General features: G+C 42.1%; 1 protein-coding gene across 4 annotated transcripts in view; it reads left to right on the top strand.

The window, feature by feature from the left end:
* The window catches only part of ZNF800 (zinc finger protein 800), a 113730-nt gene that overhangs the window by 55627 nt on the left and 34317 nt on the right, over positions 1 to 23786 (top strand). For 3 of the 4 annotated variants that reach the window (XM_073573423.1, XM_073573424.1, XM_073573426.1), the window contains 2 exons: positions 4061 to 4156; positions 21734 to 21877. In XM_073573423.1, the coding sequence (XP_073429524.1) occupies positions 4061 to 4156; positions 21734 to 21877 (240 nt within the window). The remainder of the gene's footprint in view (positions 1 to 4060; positions 4157 to 21733; positions 21878 to 23786) is intronic. The other variant, XM_073573425.1, reaches the window with a different exon arrangement.

Raw genomic sequence — 23786 nt, 5'->3', positions numbered from 1 at the left:
GCTTTATTGCTTGTCACCTCTGAAGGAATGATCAGCAACTTAGAGCAGTGCAGCTTACAGCCAGAGTGTAAGGCAGAGACGCTGCTGAGAATTGAGATTGCCAGGGAGATGGCGTCTGTTGTGATTAGCCCTCCCCTTGTTGCCACTGCACTCACCTCCTCTGTCCCTAGTTGAGATATCGTCCAGATCTTCAGGAACTCACTGTGTGTTTGTTTGTCCAGGTGCTCTCCCCGCTGAATAACGCTGTTTCTCCACTCAAACAGGGAGATGGCCACAGATGAGAGTAGGCCAGTGGGGAGCTCTGCTAAAAAGCGGCCATTCCTTGGCTCCGCCTCTCGGAAGTCCAGTCTATATATTTATAAAGAAAAAAAAAAACCTCATTCCCAACTCCAGACTGCTCCATTGTGCAGCTCTTCAGCTGTCACATGATCTCCACACATCCATCATCTCCAGCAGCCACAGCATAATGCTGCTTACTATTATTGGGTCTGCATTAGACTGGAGGAGGCCTTACCCCTTCCTATACCCACACAAGATGGGCATTAGATGCACTCACTGGGGTGTATCATGCATTAAGGCATTAGATACACATCTCGGGAGCTTACCACACATGATGACATTAGATACCCTTCTCCGCACAGCCCCTCATCATGATCATAATAATCGCCTCTTTCTCCTCACAACCCCACATCATCCTCATCACCCCCTTCACCGCACAGCCGCACATCATCATCACTGTCTTCTCTTCACAGCGCCACATCATCATTACCTTCTTCTCCGAACAGCCCTCATCATCACCCCCTTCTTCGCAGAGCACCTCATCATCATTATCAGCCCCTTCACCACAGAGCCCCTCATCATCATCACCCCCTTCTCCGCACAGCTCCTAATCATCATCCCCTTCTCTGCACATCCCCTCATCACCCCCTTCTCTGCACAGGCCCATCATCATCACCTCCTTCTCCGCACAGCCCCTCCTCATCATTTCCTTCTCCGCACAGCCCCTCATAATCTTCATCACTCTCTCATACGAAGCACCATACAAGTAGCAGCACCCATTTCCCTGTCCAACTCTCCAACCTGCATTTCCATATAGTAACATCTTCCATGTTTTTTTCACCCAAAATACATCCTCAGACCACTCACACTTAGTCTATATATATAAAAAGAAAAAAACTCATTCTTATGCCAAACATAAATATGCTATCTGTGGTTTAAGCACAATGTGAGAATGGGGAGGGCTCGGTTTCTTTTATTGCATTTACAGAGCTTTTGTACCATTAGTAAAGTGGAAACTCCATATTTTTCAGTTGACAGATTGCAGACTTTAGTGGGGACTTTTTTTTTGGTTTTTACTAATACCATTTTGGGGTACATGGGTTACTTTTTGATCACTTTTAAGGCTAGGATCACATCAAGGTTTCTGACATCTCTGAAATATCGGTACTTGATTCAGATGGATCCTTTTACTTTAATGATAATGGAATACAGGATAGGCGTTTGAAGATAACCTCACTGCTGCAGAAGATGAGAGGTTCCACACTCAAGTTTGATGCAGGTAGTTTTATTACACGTGTCTGGCTCGAACCTAGCCACTTTTCAAATACAAGCTACAATCGGAAGGGATCCTTCTACCTGCTGGCAGACTACAGTGACCGACTCTAACAAAAGCTTTTATTGCAGTTGTGACCATCACAACACCATCAGTTGAGCAGTATCTCACCCCAAACATACCATACATCACCCTTTAGGCGCTTGCTTCTTGTCTTTCTTTCATTTACTGTAATGAGGCAGACACCGTTGCTCTAAGTTCCATCTGACCTCTGTTCAGCGGTGTCTGGCATTTAAGAGATACACAAAACTGTGAGCAACCATGCTTTTGTGCATGCCTAAAAAAATGGGGCACCACCGGAACAGAGGCCATATGGAGTCCAAAGTGATACTCCACCTCCCTCATTTTAGTGAATCTTCTGTCCAGGTTTTGTCTGAATCATGATTTTTTTGGAGCTTAAGGCTGTATGCACACTTTATGTATTTGTTGTATTTTTTTCTGTGTTGTCTGTTACATAACCTGAAGGGTTTCTTGATGCCAGCAAAGTGAATGAGAATCTTGAAGCCTCATGCTCACATTGCTTATTTTTTTTCCTGGCAGGCTTGGAGCAGATTTAAATCTGCAGCATGTCAATTCTTTCAAAATGTTTTGCTGCAAATTTCACCCATACTAATGAATGGGGGGAAATTGGCTACAAAAATGCATTTAAAAAACTCGCGTAGTTTTTTTAAAAATTTTTTTTACTTTATACTTCAGATTTCATTGATCGTATTACTAGTCTGCAACTCTTATGTATTTTTTTTTAAATTTTGTAAAAATATTCATTTTTTGCCATGTATATCCGTTTTCGTCTATTGAATTTACTTTCTGTGTGCGTTGATGGAATGACAGAGAATAACTTAAAGGTAACCTGTCAGGTCAGGTCCCAAAATTCTATAAACCTTCAGATATTGGGTTATCGATCAAAAGCTGCCTGACTGCTACACTTAGCCTGGCCGGTTCTTAGTGAGTGGCTGCTGTAACCATGCCCCAGAATTAACTTAAAGTCTACACATCAGTGCAGAGTCGGCTATCAGTCAGTGCCAGGGTGTTATTACAGCCACTGCTTACTGTGACTGACAGTGGTGACTGATGCTGCGCCTCTGACTGAAAACCAGATGCTGCCAGGAGGAATAAGCTTAATTTCCATTGGGTAGTCGGGCTTTCGATGGGCAGCTTTAAAATGCTATTAGCTTGATGGTTACCCCCCTAACTGCAGGTTAATAATTATTGGAACATGACAGGTTCCTATTATCACTTTCTTGAGGGAAAAGCAGACTTAACGTTTTGGACTAAGGGGTGGTAAACACACTTGTCTTTCTTGTCAGTCAAAATCCGCCAAAATAGCGGAAAACGGATCCGCAGGCGGACGGATGTACGGATCCGCCGATGGTTAAAATTTAAAGGAACCGTGCCTGGGAAAAAAAAAAAGCATACCGGCGCTGTAGCGTACTCCGAGAGCGGGCATCTGCATGTAGCGGGAGCGGGCATGCTGATTACGTGGGAGCTGTCATCCGGATGTTGCGGGAGCACCGCTGATGTCGCCGCCACGGCGGGATCTCGCGGGAGCACCGCTGATGTCGCGGCCACGGCGGGATCTCGCGGGAGCACCGCTGATGTCGCGGGCACGGCGGGATCTCGCGGGAGCATCGCTGATGTCGCGGGCACGGCGGGATATCGCGGGAGCACCGCTGATGTCGCGGGCACGGCGGGATCTCGCTGGAGCACCGGTGAAGTCGCGGGCACAGCGGGATTTCGCGGGAGAACCGCTGATGTCACTGAAAGGTCGGGGGACAGGGGGACGGAGTGAGATCCAGCAGCCAGACAGAATTGGGGGTTAAATATGTTTACAAATACCAAATGGCGGATCCGGGCAGCGAAAAAGCGTTGCAGGGTCCGTCCGGACATGTCAGCAGACGCCAAAATCTTGGCGGATCCACTGACAAACAGATGCAACGGATCACCATCAGTCAAAATCCGCCAATAATGCAAGTCAATGGGGAAAAAAACGGATCCGCCAAGAAAAATGGCGGATCCGTTTTTTTTTTCCAACACTGCGGATTTTGACTGATGGTGACAAACAGATGTGTGAAACAGGCCTAAGAGAGAATCCTGCTGACTCTGTTGCTCATCCACTGTATTTAAGAGCCCTCTCAACTCATTGCCAACGATTGACTGTTACATCTGCAACCAACGTTAGAGAGGGGGCAGGAGCGTCAAGCTCATAAATGTAGTCGACTCAGTCCTCTTCATGTATTGATAGCAACTGTGAAACAACACAATATTTGGATTTATTTGGTCCAGAAGACCTGTTCTTAATATAAACCATCTAACAATAGGCAATCATGTGACGTCTAAAAATATTTTCTTTTGCTAAAAATGGCATGGAACTCATCAGCAAATATCTGAAAATCAAGAATTAAAGAATGTATTTCACTGACTGTTTTGTGGCTCACTTCTGTATTACAGAAAAAGTTGTTGAGCCTGGAGATCCATCTTTATTACAACAGCCTGTTCAGACTTCAAAATCTGGCATTTTACAAATTATTGAATGTTTCAGATCAGGTATGTTTCCATTTTTACCTAATTCTTATATTATGTAGCTACAGTGTTTCATTATCAATAAAAAAATATTGTAGTCATTTTTTATGTCAGTAAAATAGTATGAGATTATTATTGACATTATATACAGTAAATTGTTTAAACATTGAAACAAACACTACCATTTCTTTAAATCAAACAGATCTGTGATGCTAAGGCACACACCAGAAGATACAGGTGCTTCTCACAAAATTAGAATATCATCAAAAAGTTAATTTATTTCAGTTCTTCAATTCAAAAAGTGAAAATCATATAGAGTCGTTACAAACAGAGTGATCTGTTTCAAGTGTTTATTTCTGTTAATGTTGATGATTATGGCTTACAGCCAATGAAAACCCAAAACTCATTATCTCAGTAAATTAGAATATTTTGTAACACCAGCTTGAAAAATAATTTTAAAATCCAAAATGTTGGCCTACTGAAATGTATGTTCAGTAAATGCAGTCAATACTTGGGCAGGGCTCCTTTTGCATCAATTACTGCATTGGCGTGGCATGGAGGCGATCAGCCTGTGGCACTGCTGAGGTGTTATGGAAGCCCTGGTAGCTTTGATAAGCTTCCTTCAGCTCGTTTGCATTGTTGGGTCTGGTGTCTCATCTTCCTCTTGACAATACCCCATAGATTCTTTATGGGGTTAAGGTCAGGCGAGTTTGCTGGCCAGTCAAGCCAAGCACAGTGATATTGATGGTTTTTAAACCAGGTATTGGTAATTTTTGTAGTGTTGACAGGTACCAAATCCTGCTGGAGAATGAAATTCCCATCTCCAAAAAGCTTGTCATCAGAGGGAAGCATGAAGTGCTCTAACGTTTCCTGGTAGACAGCTGAGCTTACTTTGTTCATGATAACATGATAAAACACAGTGGACCTACACCAGCAGATGACATGGCTCCCCAAACTATCACTGATTGTGGAAACTTCACACTAGATATCAATCAGCTTGGATTGTGTGCCTCTCCACTCTTTCTCCAGACTCTGGGACCTTGATTTCCAAATGAAATGCAAAATTTATTTTCATCTGATAACCAGGGTTGTGGAGTCAGAGTCAGAGCCCATTTTGGTGGAGTCTGTATAAAATAGACCGACTCCTACTCCTAAAATATATAATAAATTGGGTACAGTAGTTCAGTGTAGTTTGTGGAAAATATTTTTTTCATAAGAATTTGGGAAAGTTATGAAATATCCTATAAATGTTTGTCCTATTATCTAAGGTCTAGACTTTTAGCTGAAATGAATCTGTGCTGCAGTTTATGTTCATGATAAGTAGTGAAGCTCCTCCTCTACAGATAAGGGGAAAAAATGACAAACACAGGGAATGAATGCCTGTATTCATCTCAGAACTTCTGGAGTGAATAGGGAAGCAGGATTAAGGTATGTATTTCTTAAAGCATATCTAAACTATCAATTAACTGTGCATAAATCAATAGTCCATTATATCTTGTCTCTGTATGCTTGATGTTTTAGTTTTTTTTCCTCTTAGCTCCTGTTTGGAGAAATTAGCTGCTCTGATGACATATATACACTATACATAGAAAATAAGGGGAAAACTGTTTTCCAACATCTCAAATTCGGAATACAGTAACAGGATCAAAGAGGACATACTGTATATATTTGTGTGTGTGTTATGGAATATTATTCAGCACAAACATGCTCCCTCCCTCCTCCTCTCTTTATAGACTGTGAAGAAATATGTGAAGCATTTAGTAAGCTGTACCCTGAGACAAGCCTGACATTGAAAGTTCAGAGTAAAGCTATCTAACAACATATTTTACAAACTTTATACTTATCATCTGTCCTATTGATTTATGCAAAGATTGTTTTATTTCTATCCTAAATTATACAGTGCATGATTCCCTATTCTTGCAAGAATTACAATAAACCTTATTATTTTACAGGACAAAATTATTTTGAGAGCGAATTTACATAATTACAAAATGTCTAAGAAGACTCTTATGAAGTCAACTGTATTTGAGCATTCACAGTGACTCAAGATAAAAAACATTTTGTGTGTCAGTGTATATATGACCCAGATGAAAACAAATGCTGTGATGCCAAAATCAGTGCTTACTCAGGCAGTGATAAAAAATGCTCCTTCAAGAGCTTCCAATCTAAAAAGACATTTACAACGCTGCCACCCAGGAGTTCACAAAGCTGTGATTGAAAAAGATCACTGCAGCACCAAAAAAACAGAGCCCAGCACTTCCCGCCAGACTAAGGAGGAGGAAAGAGCGTCTCCAACATCAGTTACAAGATATTTTGTAAGTGACAAAGTTACTGTAACAATGACAACATATGTGTTTAAAAGACAGCTCATACAGCTGCTTGTGAAGGACGGTGTACCATTATCATTATTTGCATGACCAGCTTTTACAGCTCTTCATGGAGAAATGGCCCGCAACCTTAGTGTTTCTCTGGAAAGAGAAAGTATTAGAAAATTAGTGATTGAAGACGCCCTTAACCAAAAGGAAGATCTTAAAAAGACTCTCAAGAGATGCTTTGTGTTTCTTAAAATGGATGCCTGCACACATCACAGAGTGAACTATTTTGCTATCAACGTTCGATATGTTTGTGACAACAAAAAAATTGTTACTAATACCCTGGCAGTAAAAGATACTAAAGCTCATCACACCAGCCAGTTTCTCCAGACCTCAGTGGAAAAAGTTCTGCAAGATTATGAACTAAAAAAAGAACAGGTTCTTGCTATTGTAACTGATAATGCTTCAAATATAAGTACAATTAAACTGATGAATGAGAATAATGAAGGTGAACAGCAGCTAGAAGAACATGTCACATTCAGTATGTTGAAGATGCAAGGCCACAGTTATGTTCCCATTATGGAGGAACAAACAGTTATTACTACAGAAGAACAGAAAAATGATTCTTTACAATTAGATGATCTTGTTGAAGCTGCTTCACACCTCTTTCCTATTCATCACATTCGCTGTGTTGTGCACACGATGCAGCTGGCAATAAGAGATAGTCTGAAAGAGGGACATGCTGTATCTCTGATAGCAAAGTGATGAAATTTGCAATTTCTGCCAGAACCCCTAAAATTGATTCCATTTTGAAGAGACGTGCTGGAAAAGGGGCAATTGTGGATCATGCCATTCGGTGGGGCAGCACCTATTTAATGATTGAGCGATTGCTTGAGCTGAAACCCTTCCTTGTAGATATGGCCAACCCTCAGGTAACAATACATAAAGGTCAATGACCACAGGTGGCTGAATTGAAGGAATTGCTTCATCACCCATTTACAGTGACTAAAGGTACTGTCACACTTAGCGATGCACCAGCGATCCCGACCAGCGATATGACGCGGTCATAATCGCTGGTGCATCGCTAAGTGGTCGCTAGTGAGCTGCCACACAGGCAGATCTCACCAGCGACATAGCAGGGGTCGGGGGTCGCTACTTAACTGTCAGACGAGGCGATCCTGACGTCCACCCGCGCTCGTCCACGCGTCGCTTCTCGGCGCCACAGGAAGCCCAGCATGAAGCTGACGACGAGAAACGACCCAGGACGTTCTCGCGCAATCAGTGATAACCGGCGGGGAGCCGGTCGGGGGTAAGTATCAGACATAGCGATATCGCTAGCAATATCGCTGCTACGTCACAAAAACCAGTAACGTTACAGTGATATTGCTAGCGATATCGCTTAGTGTGACAGGCCCTTAAAAAGTTACAAACTGAGGATTTAATGCCTGGTGTTTTTATAAAGGAGTGGAAGAACTATTTGTTTTGCCTGTCCCAAAGAGGAGGTTTAATTGCAGATGGCATTGCTGCTTCAATGAAACGGAGAGTGACACTGATATTAGATAATAAAATTCTTCTGGCAGCTGTTTATGTGGACCCCAGTCATTGTACATTGCTGGATGATCAACAGCTTACTAAAGGAAAATAAGCTCTGATTGAGGTAGCAGCTAGGATGAGTGGGCTACAGGATGGCCAAGAGCAAGAGGACTCGGGTCCTGCCAGTGCTGCTGCCGTTTCTTCATCCTCATCAGATAAGGAGTTTGATTTCGAAAAGTATTTGGACAAAATCAAACTGCAGGAAAAATAGTTTCCACTCCCATAGAAAAGATTGACTATATTTCAGCAACATTTTTTTCTTGCTCTCAAAGAAGTAGAAGTGTTCAATCGTTCATCAAAACTGACTGTGCACAAGGCAGTTCCTTTACACCCTGAAATTGTTAGAGATATTGCCTATGTGGTTACTGCTTTGCCACCAGTAGAGAGGTTGTTCTCTAGGCTTAAAATAATTTGGTCAGATTTGAGGTCCTCTATGAAGGAGGATCTGATAGGGGTGATACTATTTCTCAGAACAAATTCATAGACTGCACAAATGTTGTTCAGTACGTTTTTGTTGATAACTGTTTTTTTCCACTTACTGTATAGTGTATAATAAATTGTAAATATGCAAAAGTTTTTTGTTTTTAAAGTTGTATTCCAATAAATATATTTTATGTCCTATCTAAATGGCTTGATTATTGTATCATAATAATGATTAAAAGCCTGATGTTACCATTTTACTACAGTAAATTATTCACTTAAGGGCCTGTCACACTAAGCGATATCTCTAGCAATATCGCTATAACTTGTGACGTTATAGCGATATTGCTAGCAATATCGCTGTGTGTGATACTTACCTACGACCCGCTCCCCCACTGCTTATCGCTGATCACGCGAGAACAGGCTGGACTGTTTCTCGTCAGCTTCCTGCGGCGCTTCCTGTGGAGCCGAGCGGGAGGACGCATGATCGCCTAGTGTGACAGGTAAGTAGCGACCCCCGTCCCCAGCGATGTCGCTGGTGAGATCTGCCTGTGTGGCAGCTCACTAGCGACCACTTAGCGATGCACCAGCGATCCTGACAGCGTCATATTGCTTGTCGGGATCGCTGATGCATCGCTAAGTGTGACAGTACCTTTAAGCTTAAACATGAGCCATGTATGAGGGAGTTGGAGTCGGTGTCATGGAAATTGAGGAGTTGAAGGTTTGGCTTCCCGACCCCACAGCCCTGCTGATAACACCTTGGACCACTGAGCAACAGTCCAGTTTTTTCTCCTTGGCCCAGATAAGACGCTTCTGGCGTTGTCTATTAGTCATGAGTGGCTTGACACAAGGATCGGGACACTTGTAGCCCATGTCCTGGATATGTCTGTGTGTGGTGCTCTTGAAGCAATGACTTCAGCAGCAGTCCACTCCTTGTGAATATCCCCTACATTTTTGAATGGCCTTTTCGTAACAATCCTTTCAAGGCTTCAGTTATCCCGGTTGCTTATGTGCCTCTTTTAACCACACTTTTTCCTTACACTCAACTTTCCACTAATATGCTTGGATACAGCACTCTGTGACCAGCCAGCTTCTTTAGCAATTACCTTTTGTGGCTTACCCTTCTTGTGGAGTGTGTTAATGACTGCCTTCAGGACATCTGTCAAGTCAGCAGTCTTTCCCTTGATTGTGGAGCCTACTGAAACAGACTGAGGGACCTTTTTTTGTTAATTATTCTAATTTACTGAGAAAATGACTTTCAGGTTTTCATTGGCTGTAAGCCATAATCATCAGCATTAATAGAAATAAACACTTGAAATAGATCACTCTGTTTGTAATGACTATATACTGAGTTTCACTTTTTGTATTGAAGAACTGAAATAAGTTAACTTTTTGATGATATTCTAATTTTGTGAGAAGCGCCTGTATGTCCATTTGACTCATGGCATTTGCCCACTATTGGGCCGTGTTTAGTTAGTTTTGTACATATAATTGATAGTCTATAAACAGTGAAGAACAGTAAAGATTTGTCTTATGCAGGAAGTAGAATGAAAGGTATCTGAACATATACCTGCCTGCAGATGCCAAATGTCTGTGCCAGAGATATATTACTGTTCATTGAATAGACACCTAAGTGGTGTGAACATAGCCTTACTGACTGGGATCTTGACAGCTAATTCATGCTGCTTGAATCACAGGCTGCCTGAATCATAAACCAGCACCGCTCTTGCAGCCATGCATGTTCACTCTGGAAAAATTGGCGTTTCAGAGAAAACCTACATATATATGCTGTCCAGGGACAATGCAACTGGAATGCTTAGTCCAAAAGGCAGGTTCCTGGTGGCTTTTCCCTACACTGGTCCTGCAGACTGACAGTTCTTGCACAAACATAGGGAGAGTCCTGTCAGTCTCGGGAAGACTGGCCAAAACGGAGTCGCTCTCTGAGGCCCATGGATCAACTGTTAGGTTTCCTTTAACATTAAAACTATAAACTAGGCACAATGCATGTCTGTACTGTGTGTATATGAAATATTTTGTATGGTTGGAGGAGGGTCTGTTATATACAATTTTTTAGGCTGGTTTCACACTTGCGTTTTTTTGCGCTGTTTTTTAGCGCAAAAAAAGCATGCATTTTTTCCCCCTATCTTTTACATGGGTGTGCATACACATGCGTTTGTACGCGTTTGTATGCGCATGAGGTTTTTTTGTAGTGTGCGCTCGGGCGCACAAAATGCATTCTGTTGCATTTTTTGTGGGTCCGACTTGCCCCCAAAAAACGCATGCGCACGCAATGCGTTTTTTTTTACAGCAAAACACCCATTATAGTCTATGGGTGTGCATACGTGCGCATGGTAATGCGCACGTATGTGCAAAAAAAAGCATGCGTTTTTTTAAATAATGCACCCAAACCCGCAAAAAACGCACACAAATGCATGATGCATTTTTTATGTGCGTTTGCACTGCGCACGGTGCGCAGCGCAAAAAAACTCAAGTGTGAAAGTAGCCTTAGGAGCAAGAATATTAGCTTATAGAGCTTTGTTTAAAACTAATAACCAAGCATTAAACTTCTGTTTTATTCTAAAATTAGCAGATTTAACCCCTTCCTGCCATCCGACGTACTATCCCGTCCATGGGACCTGGGCCCCTATGCCCATGGACGGGACAGTACGTCTCAGCCATCAGCGGCGCCCACGTGGTGAGCGCCGCTGATCGCGGCCGGGTGTCAGCTGATAATCACAGCTGACACCCGGCACAATGTGTCAGGGGCGGTCACGGACCGCCGACGACACGTTAACCCCTTGCACACCACGATCAAACATGATCGCGGTGTACCGGGAGTTAAAGGGAAGCATGGGCAGGGAGGGGGCTCCCTCCGTGCTTCCCTGAGCCCCCCACGGCAGCGCAATGTGCAGCGCTGCTGCGGGGGGCTCCTTTCCTGCAGGTCCCCGGATCCAATATGGCGACGGGGACCTCCGGGGGCCTGCAGGAAGCTGGCTTCCTCAGTGCCTGCAAAGCGCAGGCAAGAGGAAGTCTGCTTCAATGCCTGTGACAGATCGCTGATCTGTCACAGTGATCTGTGATGTGACAGATCAGCGATCTGTCACAGGACAGTGATGTCCCACCTGGGACTATGTAATAAAGTAAAAAAAAAAGTGTAAAAATAATTTTAAAAAAATCGCCAAATAAATTAGTAAAAAAAAAAAAAAATATTCCCCAATAAATTCATTTTTTGAAAATAAAAAAAACAAAACAATAAAAGTACACATATTAGGTATCGCCGCGTCCGTAACGACCCGCCCTATAAAACTGTCCCGTTAGTTAACCCCTTTAGCGAACCCCTTAAAAAATAAAAATAAAAAACGAGGCAAAAAATAATGATTTATCATACCGCCAAACAAAAAGTGTAATAACGTGCGATCAAAAAGACGCATATAAATATCCATGGTACCGCTGAAAATGTCATCTTGTCCCGCAAAAAACGAGCCGCCACACAGCATCATCAGCGAAAAAATAAAAAACTTATAGCTCGCAGAATAAAGCGATGCAAAAATAATTATTTTTTATATAAAATAGTTTTCATTGCATAAAACCGACAAAACATAAAAAAACGACCTAAATGAGGTATCGCTGTAACCGTACTGACCCGAAGAATAAAACCGCTTTATCAATTTTACCGCACGCGGAACGGTGTAAACGCACTCCCCCAAAAGAAATTCATGAAACGCTGGTTTTTGTTCATTCTGCGTCCCAAAAATCGGAATAAAAAGCGATCAACAAATGTCACGTGCCCGAAAATGGTACCGATTAAAAACGTCAACTCGTCCCGCAAAAAATAAGACCTCACATGACTCGGTGGGTCAAAATACGGAAAAATTATAGCTCTCAATATGTGGTGATGCAAAAACTATTTTTACAATAAAAAGCGTCTTTTAGCGTGCGACAGCTTCCAAAAATAAAAACCGCCATAAATAGTAAATCAAACCCCCTGTTATCACCTCCTTAGTTAGGGAAAAATAATAAAATTAAAAAAATGTATTTATTTCCATTTTTCCATTAGGGTTAGGGTTAGGGCTAGGGTTAGGGCTGAGATTAGGGTTAGGGGTGTGTTGGGGTTCGGGTTGGAGTTAGAATTGGGGGTTTCCACTGTTTGGGCACATCAGGGGCTCTCCAAATGCAACATTGCGTCTGATCTCAATTCCAGCCAATTCTGAGTTGAAAAAGTCATATGGTGCTCCTTCCCTTCCAAGCTCTGCCATGCGCCCAAACAGTGTTTTACCCCCACATGTAGGGTATCAGCCTACTCAGGACAAATTGCAAAACAATTTTTGGGGTCCAATTTCTCCTGTTACCCTTAGGAAAATAAAAAATTGGGGGCAAAATTATCATTTTTGTGGAAAAAAATGATTTTTTTATTTTCACGTCCGAGCGTTATAAACTTCTGTGAAGCACTTGGAGGTTCAAAGTGCTCACCACACATCTAGATAAGTTCCGTGGGGGGGTCTAGTGTCCAAAATGGGGTCACTTGTGGGGAGTTTCAATAGTTTAGGTACATCAGGGGCTCTCCAAAGGCAACATGACACCTGCAGACCATTCCATCAATGTCTGCATTCCAAAACGTCACTACTTCCCTTCCGAGCCCTGACGTGTGTCCATACAGTAGTTTTCTCCCACATATGTCAGCGTACTCAGGACAAATTGGACAACAACTTTTGGGGTTCAATTTCTCCTGTTACCCTTGGGAAAATTAAAAAAATTGGGGACTAATTGATCATGTTTGTGGAAAAAATACGATTTTTTTATTTTCATGCCCTGGCATTATAAACTTCTGTGAAGCCCTTGGGGGTTCAAAGTGCTCACCTCACATCTAGATAAGTTCCTTAGGGGGTCTAGTTTTCAAAATGGGGTCATTTGTGGGGGGTTTCCACTGTTTAGGTACATTGGAGAGCCCCTAAAGGCAACATGACACCCGCAGACCATTCCATCAATGTCTGCATTCCAAAACGTCACTACTTCCCTTCCGAGCCCCGATGTGTGCCCATACAGTGGTTTTCTCCCACATATGGGGTATCAGCATACTCAGGACAAATTGGACAACAACTTTTGGGGTCCAATTTCTCCTGTTACCCTTGGGAAAATAAAAAAAAATGGTGACTAAAAGATCATGTTTGTGGAAAAAATACGAATTTTTTATTTTCACGCCCGGGCGTTATAAACTTCTGTGAAGCACTGGGGGGTTCAAAGTTCTCATCACACATCTAGATAAGTTCCTTAGGGGGTCTAGTTTCCAAAATGGTGTCATTTGTCAGGGGTTTCCACTGTTTAGGTACATCAGGGGTTTTCCAATCGCGACATGGTGTCCGATCTCAATTCCAGCCAAAAACGTCAAATGGCGCTGCTTCCCTTCCGAGCACTGCCATGCGCCCAAATAGTGGTTTACCCCCACATGTGGGGTATCAGCATACTCAGGACAAATTGCACAATAACTTTTAGGGTCCTGTTACCCTTGGGAAAATAAAAATTGGGGTGAAAAGATCATTTTTGTGGAAAAAATATGATTTTTTAATTGTACCGCTGTACGTTATAAACTTCTGTAAAGCCCTTGTGGGTTCAAAGTTCTCACCACATATCTAGGTAAGTTCCTTGGGGGGTCTATTTTCCAAAATGGGGTCACTTGTAGGGGGTTTCCACTGTTTAGGTACATCAGGGACTCTCCAAACGTGACATGGCGTCCGATCTGAATTCCAGCCAATTTTGCATTGAAAAAGTCAAACGGCGCTCCTTCCATTCTGAGCTCTGCCATGCGCCGAAACAGTCGATCCCCCCCACAAATCAGGTATCAGCGTACTCAGGACAAATTGCACAATAACTTTTGCAGTCCAATTTCTCCTGTTACCCTTGGTAAAATAAAAAAAATTGAACCTGAAGTACTTTTTTTGTGAAAAAAAGTTAGATGTTCATTTTTTTTTTAAATATTCAAAAAAATTCCTGTGACGCACCTAAAGGGTTAATAAACTTCTTGAATGTGGTTTTGAGCACCTTAAGGGGTGCAGTTTTTAGAATGGTGTCACTTTTGGGTATTTTCTATCCTATAGACCCCTCAAAGTGGCTTAAAATGTGATGTGGTCCTAAAAATAAAATGGTGTTGTAAAAATGAGAAATCGCTGGTCAACTTTTAACCCTTATAACTTCCTAACAAAAAAAAATTTTGGTTCCAAAATTGTGCTGATGTAAAGTAAACATGTGGGAAATGTTAGTTATCAAGTTTTTTGTGTGCCGTATCTCTGTGATTTAAGGGCATAAAAATTCAAAGTTGGAAAATTGCGAAATTTTCAAAATTTTTGCCAAATTTCCGTTTTTTTCACAAATAAACGCAAGTTATTTGAATGAAATTTTACCACTAACATGAAGTACAATATGTCACGAGATAACAATGTCAGAATCACCGGGATCCATGGAAGCGTTCCAGAGTTATGACCTCATAAAGGTACAGTGGTCAGAATTGTAAAAAATTGGCCCGGTCATGAACGTGCAAACCACCCTTGGGAGTGAAGGGGTTAAAGAGGATCTGTCATCAGGTCAAAAATGTCCAGTTTCACAGTAGTCATAGGCTAGGTCAAATGTTACATTAAGTAAAGGAAAAATAACTAGGGAACAGAAAAGTGATACTTTCCTTACCTGGCAGTGGTGGTTGGCACCTTATGGGGAAATTAATTGACGCTCCCGCTCCACGTAGACTGAACGTGTCTGACCATGAAGAAGATCTTTCACCGTGCCATTACCAATACCCATAAAGTGCTATAGTGCTTATTGATTTGTGAACCTGATAATATGATGTTTAACCCCTTCCTGACATGAGACGTACTATCCCGTCCATGGGACCCGGGCCCCTATGCCCATGGACGGGATAGTACGTCTACCGCGATCAGCGGCGCCCACGTGGTGAGCGCCGCTGATCGCGGCCGGGTGTCAGCTGATTATCACAGCTGACACCCGGCACAATGTGTCAGGGGCGGGCACGGACCGGCCCCGACACGTTAACCCCTTGCACACCGCGATCAAACATGATCGCGGTGTACCGGGAGTTAAAGGGAAGCATCGGCAGGGAGGGGGCTCCCTCCGTGCTTCCCTGAGCCCCCCACGGCAGCGCAATGTGCAGCGCTGCTGCGGGGGACTCCTTTCCTCCAGGGGGGGGCCTTCGGGGGCCTGCAGGAAGCTGGCTTCCTCAGTGCCTGCAAAGCGCAGGCAAGAGGAAGTCTTCTTCAATGCCTGTGACAGATTGCTGATCTGTCACAGTGATCTGTGATGTGACAAATCAGTGATCTGTCACAGGACAGTGATGTCCCACCTGGGACTATGTAATAAAGTAAAAAAAAAATTAAAAAAAAGTGTAAAAATAATTTTTAAAAAATCGCCAAATAAATTAGTAAAAAAAAAAAAAATATTCCCCAATAAATTAATTTTTTGAAAATAAAAAAACCCCAAAACAATAAAAGTACACATATTAGGTATTGCCGCGTCCGTAACGACCCGCCCTATAAAACTGTCCCATTAGTTAACCCCTTTAGCGAAGCCCTTAAAAAATAAAAATAAAAAACGAAGCAAAAAATAATAATTTATCATACCGCCAAACAAAAAGTGTAATAACGCGCGATCAAAAAGACGCATATAAATATCCATGGTACCGCTGAAAACGTCATCTTGTCCCGCAAAAAACGAGCTGCCACACAGCATCATCAGCGAAAAAATAAAAAAGTTATAGCTCGCAGAATAAAGCGATGCAAAAATAATTATTTTTTATATAAAATAGTTTTCATTGCATAAAACCGACAAAACATAAAAAAACGACCTAAATGAGGTATCGCTGTAACCGTACTGACCCGAAGAATAAAACCGCTTTATCAATTTTACCGCACGCGGAACGGTGTAAACGCACCCCCCAAAAGAAATTCATGAAATGCTGGTTTTTGTTCATTCTGAGTCCCAAAAATCGGAATAAAAAGCGATCAAAAAATGTCACGTGCCCGAAAATGGTACCGATAAAAACGTCAACTTGTCCTGCAAAAAATAAGACCTCACATGACTCGGTGGGTCAAAATACGGAAAAATTATAGCTCTCAATATGTGGTGATGCAAAAGCTATTTTTACAATAAAAAGCGTCTTTCAGCGTGCGACAGTTGCCAAAAATAAAAACCGCCATAATTAGTAAATCAAACCCCCCGTTATCACCCCCTTAGTTAGGGAAAAATAATAAAATTAAAAAAATGTATTTCCATTTTTCCATTAGGGTTAGGGCTAGGGTTAGGGCTAGGGTTAGGGCTAGGGTTAGGGCTAGGGTTAGGGCTGAGATTAGGGTTAGGGGTGTGTTGGGGTTCGGGTTGGAGTTAGAATTGGGGGTTTCCACTGTTTGGGCACATCAGGGGCTCTCCAAATGCAACATTGTGTCTGATCTCAATTCCAGCCAATTCTGAGTTGAAAAAGTCATATGGTGCTCCTTCCCTTCCAAGCTCTGCCATGCGCCCAAACAGTGTTTTACCCCCACATGTAGGGTATCAGCCTACTCAGGACAAATTGGACAACAACTTTTGGGGTCCAATTTCTCCTGTTACCCTTGGGAAAATGAAAAAATTGGGGACTAATTGATCATGTTTGTGGAAAAAATACGATTTTTTTATTTTCATGCCCGGGCATTATAAACTTCTGTGAAGCCCTTGGGGGTTCAAAGTGCTCACCACACACCTAGATAAGTTCCTTAGGGGTTCTCGTTTCCAAAATGGGGTCATTTGTGGGTGTTTCCACTGTTTAGGTACATTAGGGGCTCTCCAAAGGCAACATGACACCCGCAGACCATTCCATCAAAGTCTGCATTCCAAAACGTCACTACTTTCCTTCCGAGCCCTGACGTGTGTCCATACAGTAGTTTTCTTCCACATATGGGGTGTCAGCGTACTCAGGACAAATTGGACAACAACTTTTGGGGTCTAATTTCTCCTGTTACCCTTGGGAAAATAAAAAAAATGGTGACTAAAAGATCATGTTTGTGGAAAAAATACGAATTTTTTATTTTCACGCCCGGGCGTTATAAACTACTGTGAAGCACTGGGGGGTTCAAAGTTCTCACCACACATCTAGATAATTCCTTAGGGGGTCTAGTTTCCAAAATGGTGACATTTGTGGGGGGTTTCCACTGTTTTGGTACATCAGGGGTTTTCCAATCGCGACATGGTGTCCGATCTCAATTCCAGCCAAAAACGTCAAATGGCGCTGCTTCCCTTCCGAGCTCTGCCATGCGCCCAAATAGTGGTTTACCCCCACATGTGGGGTATCAGTGTACTCAGAACAAATTGCACAATAACTTTTAGGGTGCTGTTACCCTTGGAAAAATAAGAATTGAGGGTGAAAAGATCATTTTTGTGGAAAAAATATGATTTTTTAATTGTACGGCTTTATGTTATAAACTTCTGTGAAGCCCTTGGTGTTTCAAAGTTCTCACCACACATCTAGATAAGTTCCTTAGGGGGTCTAGTTTCCAAAATGGTGTCATTTGTGGGGGGTTTCCACTGTTTTGGTACATCAGGGGTTTTCCAATCGCGACATGATGTCCGATCTCAATTCCAGCCAAAAACGTCAAATGGCGCTGCCTTCCCTTCCGAGCTCTGCCATGCGCCCAAATAGTGGTTTACCCCCACATGTGGGGTATCAGTATACTCAGAACAAATTGCACAATAACTTTTAGGGTGCTGTTACCCTTGGAAAAATAAGAATTGAGGGTGAAAAGATCATTTTTGTGGAAAAAATATGATTTTTTAATTGTACGGCTTTATGTTATAAACTTCTGTGAAGCCCTTGGGGTTTCAAAGTTCTCACCACACATCTAGATAAGTTCCTTAGGGGGTCTAGTTTCCAAAATGGTGTCATTTGTGGGGGGTTTCCACTGTTTTGGTACATCAGGGGTTTTCCAATCGCGACATGATGTCCGATCTCAATTCCAGCCAAAAACGTCAAATGGCGCTGCCTTCCCTTCCGAGCTCTGCCATGCGCCCAAATAGTGGTTTACCCCCACATGTGGGGTATCAGCATACTCAGGACAAATTGCACAATAACTTTTAGGGTCCTGTTACCCTTGGGAAAATAAAAATTGGGGTGAAAAGATCATTTTTGTGGAAAAAATATGACTTTTTTAATCGTACCGCTGTACGTTATAAACTTCTGTAAAGCCCTTGTGGGTTCAAAGTTCTCACCACATATCTAGATAAGTTCCTTGGGGGGTCTAGTTTCCAAAATGGGGTCACTTGTAGGGGGTTTCCACTGTTTAGGTACATCAGGGACTCTCCAAACGTGACATGGCGTCCGATCTGAATTCCAGCCAATTTTGCATTGAAAAAGTCAAACGGCACTCCTTCCATTCTGAGCTCTGCCATGCGCCGAAACAGTCGTTCCCCCCCACAAATCAGGTATCAGCGTACTCAGGACAAATTGCACAATAACTTTAGCAGTCCAATTTCTCCTGTTACCCTTGGTAAAATAAAAAAAATTGAACCTGAAGTACTTTTTTTGTGAAAAAAAGTTAGATGTTCATTTTTTTTTTAAATATTCAAAAAAAATCCTGTGACGCACCTAAAGGGTTAATAAACTTCTTGAATGTGGTTTTGAGCACCTTAAGGGGTGCAGTTTTTAGAATGGTGTCACTTTTGGGTATTTTCTATCCTATAGACCCCTCAAAGTGGCTTCAAATGTGATGTGGTCCTAAAAATAAAATGGTGTTGTAAAAATGAGAAATCGCTGGTCAACTTTTAACCCTTATAACTTCCTAACAAAAAAAAATTTTGGTTCCAAAATTGTGCTGATGTAAAGTAAACATGTGGGAAATGTTAGTTATCAAGTTTTTTGTGTGCCGTATCTCTGTGATTTAAGGGCATAAAAATTCAAAGTTGGAAAATTGCGAAATTTTTAAAATTTTTGCCAAATTTCCATTTTTTTCACAAATAAACGCAAGTTATTTGAATTAAATTTTACCAGTAACATGAAGTACAATATGTCACGAGAAAACAATGTCAGAATCACCGGGATCCATGGAAGCGTTCCAGAGTTATGACCTCATAAAGGGACAGTGGTCAGAATTGTAAAAATTGGCCCGGTCATGAACGTGCAAACCACCCTTGGGGGTGAAGGGGTTAATCAGTGGCTGCTGAATTTATACACAAGTTATAATAAGGCCTCTTTCACACATCAGGTTTTTGTCATCCGGCACGATGCGGCGAAATTTTTAATAACGTATCCAGCACCAGATCCGGTTTTGTCCCATAAGCTTTCATGGGTGCCGCATCGTGCCGGATGGTTATGCGTCGTGTCCGGTTGTTGCCGGACACGGCATAAATTAGCCGTCCGGCATCTGCAAAAAACGTTCCCTGCAACGTTTTTTGTCAGCGCCGGACCGGCTTTTTCCACAGCGCATGCCCGGACTCTGTGAATGTTAACCCCACAAGTGCCCGGCGAGAGAGAGAGAGATCTCTCTCTGTCACCCGGACACTTGTGAGAGATCTCTCTCGCCGGGCACTTGTGGGGTTAACACTCACAGTGTCTGGGTGAGAGAGAGAGATCTCTCTGTGGGGTTAACCCCACAAGTGCCCGGCAAGAGAGAGAGATTCTCTTGCCTGGACACTAAGTGTTAACCCCCCATGTCTCTCTCTCTCCACCCCCCTCCCCTCTCCTTCCCTCTCCTCTCCTCCCCTCACCTCCCTTTCAGCAGCTGTCTCATTGGCTGCCTCTGTCCACCTCGTCCTGTGGCTCCTTTAATAATGTCCGAGCCGTATCGTCTCGCCGCACACACATCCGGTGTCACGGCTGCAGGCCGGATCCGGCGGCCCGGCTTTTCGCCGCACGCCGCCGGACCCCACACACCGGATGTGTGAAAGTAGCCTAAGTGCTCACTATCTGGTAGGAACTTAATGTTCCTCATATCTAGCTGTAGAATTTGCAGGCCAGTCGAGACGCATTCAAGCTAGACGCATTCAAGACCTTTTGATATGCTGTCTGAGTGATAGGAGCTTATTGGAGACCTTCACCCTTAATCCCCTGATGAACCCCTGATTTTATCTTTGAGGGGGGGAAACTCATCGGGATGCTAAAAGATAAGTGACACCAATATATTTTGATTAGGAGTCTATTTGAACTCCCACTGTGAATATGTATGCTTGATATTATTGACATTGCACCTGCATTCTATGTGCTCACATGTGCTTCGTCCTGCTAGAGTAATACCTGTATTTAAGGATTATTTGGCTCTATCTTCCAGTTGATCCTTTGGTATATTTTGGCTGGCACATTTATGACTACTATACTTTTAACCCTAAATGATCTAATCTGGTTATGGTGACAGTATTTTCTGTCTCCTGCTCTGAGAAAGAGCTTGCACTACCAGCCTAAATGTTGAATATGGACATATTTGAATACACATAATCTGCTTGTGAGCCTCACTATACCATGTCTAGGCCTACCCATGTTAATACCTATTTCGACTGACCTGACGGCTTTCTATAAGAGGCACATTCGCCTAAAAATTAAATTCCTACCAGGTAGTGAGCACTTTATTATAACTTGTGTATAAATTCAGCAGCCACTCATTAAACATCATATTATTAGGTTCATAAATCAGTAAGCACTTAAGAACTTTATGGGTATTGGTGATGGCTTGGTGAGGGATCTCCTTCAGGGTCAGACAGGTTCAGTCTATGTGGAGCGGGAGCGCCAATTCGTTTCCCCATAAGGTGCCAACCACTGCTGCCATTTAAGGAAATGGAGTATCAGTTTTCTGCTCTCTAGTTATTTTTCCATCACTTAATGTAACATTTGACCTGACCTATGACTACTGTGTATCTACATCTGATCCACTTGCTTTTATATATTTTTGAGCTTTTTTGAGGAATACATGAATAATAGCTATTTTTTAGGTCTGTTTTGTTTTGGTTTTTCACACATATATACCAGACATCCTTCTGTAATAAACATAAAATTAGAACTAAATAAAAAGGTCACATATCGTTGGAACTCGAGAGAATTTTTAAGATAAAAAACAAAGTACTCAGGAGAGCAGCAAGAATACAAAAATGGCCACTTTTGACCTGGTGAAAGTTCTTCTTTATGAAGCTTTCCCCAGAGGCCTCCTTTCATTGAATTTTGCTGCAGGAGCCTTTGCTATAGTTTGTATATATGTATATACAGTTATAACTAGAGGTTATATTTGCTTTATTTGTTTGTTTTTTGTTTTTTTTTTTATAGGAACAAAACAACTTAGACTGATGCTCTTACGAGAAGTAGACACTATATTTGAATGTAAAACTTGTCGCAGCCTTTTTAGAGGGTTGCCAAATCTGATCACACACAAGCAGTTTTACTGTGTCTCCAAGCTCTATGTGGATGAAGGTGAGCCTGTTTCTGTAAAAAGATTAAAAAAAAATGTTGGAGAAGGAAGTTTACTCTAAATGCTGTATGTAAATAGTAAGAAGCTAAGAAATGATTGTGTTGGCCTCTTTAAAAAATATTCTGGGCGAAATGGTGGGTGAGGATGAGGAAAAAGCTAATATGCTAAATGACTTTTTTCAACATTATTTACACAAGAAAATCCCATGACAGATAACATGATCAGTGATAAAAATTCTCTATTAAATGTCACCTGCTTAACCCAGCAGGAAGTACAGCGGCATCTAAAAATCACTAAAATTGACAAATCCCCGGGCCCGGATGGGATACACCCCCGAGTACTGCAGGAATTAAGCACAGTCATGGATAGACCATTATTTTTAATCTTTAAAGATTCCATAATAACAGGGTCTGTACCACAGGACTGGCGTATGGCAAATGTGGTGCCAGTATTTAAAAAGGGGACAAAAACGGAACGTGGAAATTATAGGCCAATAAGTTTAACCTCAACTGTGGGTAAAATCTTGGAGGGTTTTCTAAGAGATACTATACTGGAGTATCTGAAGAAGAATAACCTCATGACCCTTTATCAACATGGGTTTACAAGGGACTGTTCCTTTCAGACTAATCTGATAAGCTTTTATGAAGAGGTAAGTTCAGGACTGGACCAAGGGAATGCAGTGGACGTGGTGTACATGGACTTTTCAAAAGCTTTTGATACGGTGTCACACAAAAGGTTGATACATAAAATGAGAGCAATGGGGATAGGGGAAAATATGTGTAGGTGGGTTAAGAGCTGGCTCAGGGATAGGAAACAAAGGGTGGTTATTAATGGAGCACACTCGGACTGGGTCACGGTTAGCAGTGGGGTACCACAGGGGTCAGTTTTGGGCCCGATTTTTAACATATTAATGACCTTGTAGGGGGCATAGAGAGTAGAATTTCAATATTTGCAGATGACACTAAACTCTGCAGGGTAATCAATACAGAGGAGGACAATTTTATATTACAGGAGGATTTATGTAAACTAGAACCTTGGGCTGATAAATGGCAAATGAGCTTTAATGGGGATAAATGTAAGGTCATGCACTTGGGTAGAACAAACAAGATGTATAATTATGTGCTTAATTGTAAAACACTGGGCAAAACTCACTGAAAAAGACCTGGGTGTATGGGTGGACGACAAACTCACATTTAGCGGCCAGTGTCAGGCAGCTGCTGCAAAGGCAAATAAAATAATGGGATGCATTAAAAGATGCTCATTAGGAGAACATAATTTTACCTCTATACAAGTCACTAGTGCGACCACACTTAGAATACTGTGTACAGTTCTGGTCTCCGGTGTATAAGAAAGACATAGCTGAACTGGAGCCGGTGCAGAGAAGAGCGACCAAGGTTATTAGGGAACTAGGGGGTGTGCAATACCAAGACAGGTTATTACAATCGGGGTTATTTAGTTTGGAAAATCGAAGGCTTAGGGGTGATCTTATTACAATGTGTAAATATATGCGGGGACAATACCAAGACCTTTCTAATGATCTTTTTACTCTTAGACCTGTGACGGGGAAAAGGGGGCATTCTCTACGTCTGGAGGAAAGAAGGTTTAAGCATACTCACAGACGTGGATTCTTTACTGTAAGAGCAGTGAGACTATGGAACTCTCTGCCATATGATGTTGTAATGAGTGATTCCCTATTAAGATTTAAGAAGGGCCTGGATGCCTTTCTTGAAAAGTATAATATTACAGGGTATATACACTAGTTTCCTTAATATTTTGTTGATCCAGGGAGCTAGTCTGATTACCATATGTAGAGTCGGGAAGGAATTTTTTTCCCCAATGTAAAGCTTTCTGTTTGCCACATGGGTTTTTTTTTGCCTTCCTCTGGATCAACATGTTAAAGGGGGTTTTACA

The sequence above is a fragment of the Dendrobates tinctorius genome, unplaced genomic scaffold (genome assembly GCF_039654945.1).
Source record: "Dendrobates tinctorius isolate UK_male_01 unplaced genomic scaffold, ASM3965494v1 ptg000035l, whole genome shotgun sequence".
In the NCBI taxonomy this organism is placed as follows: domain Eukaryota; kingdom Metazoa; phylum Chordata; class Amphibia; order Anura; family Dendrobatidae; genus Dendrobates; species Dendrobates tinctorius.
This window is presented reverse-complemented; position numbering and strand designations above follow the sequence as displayed.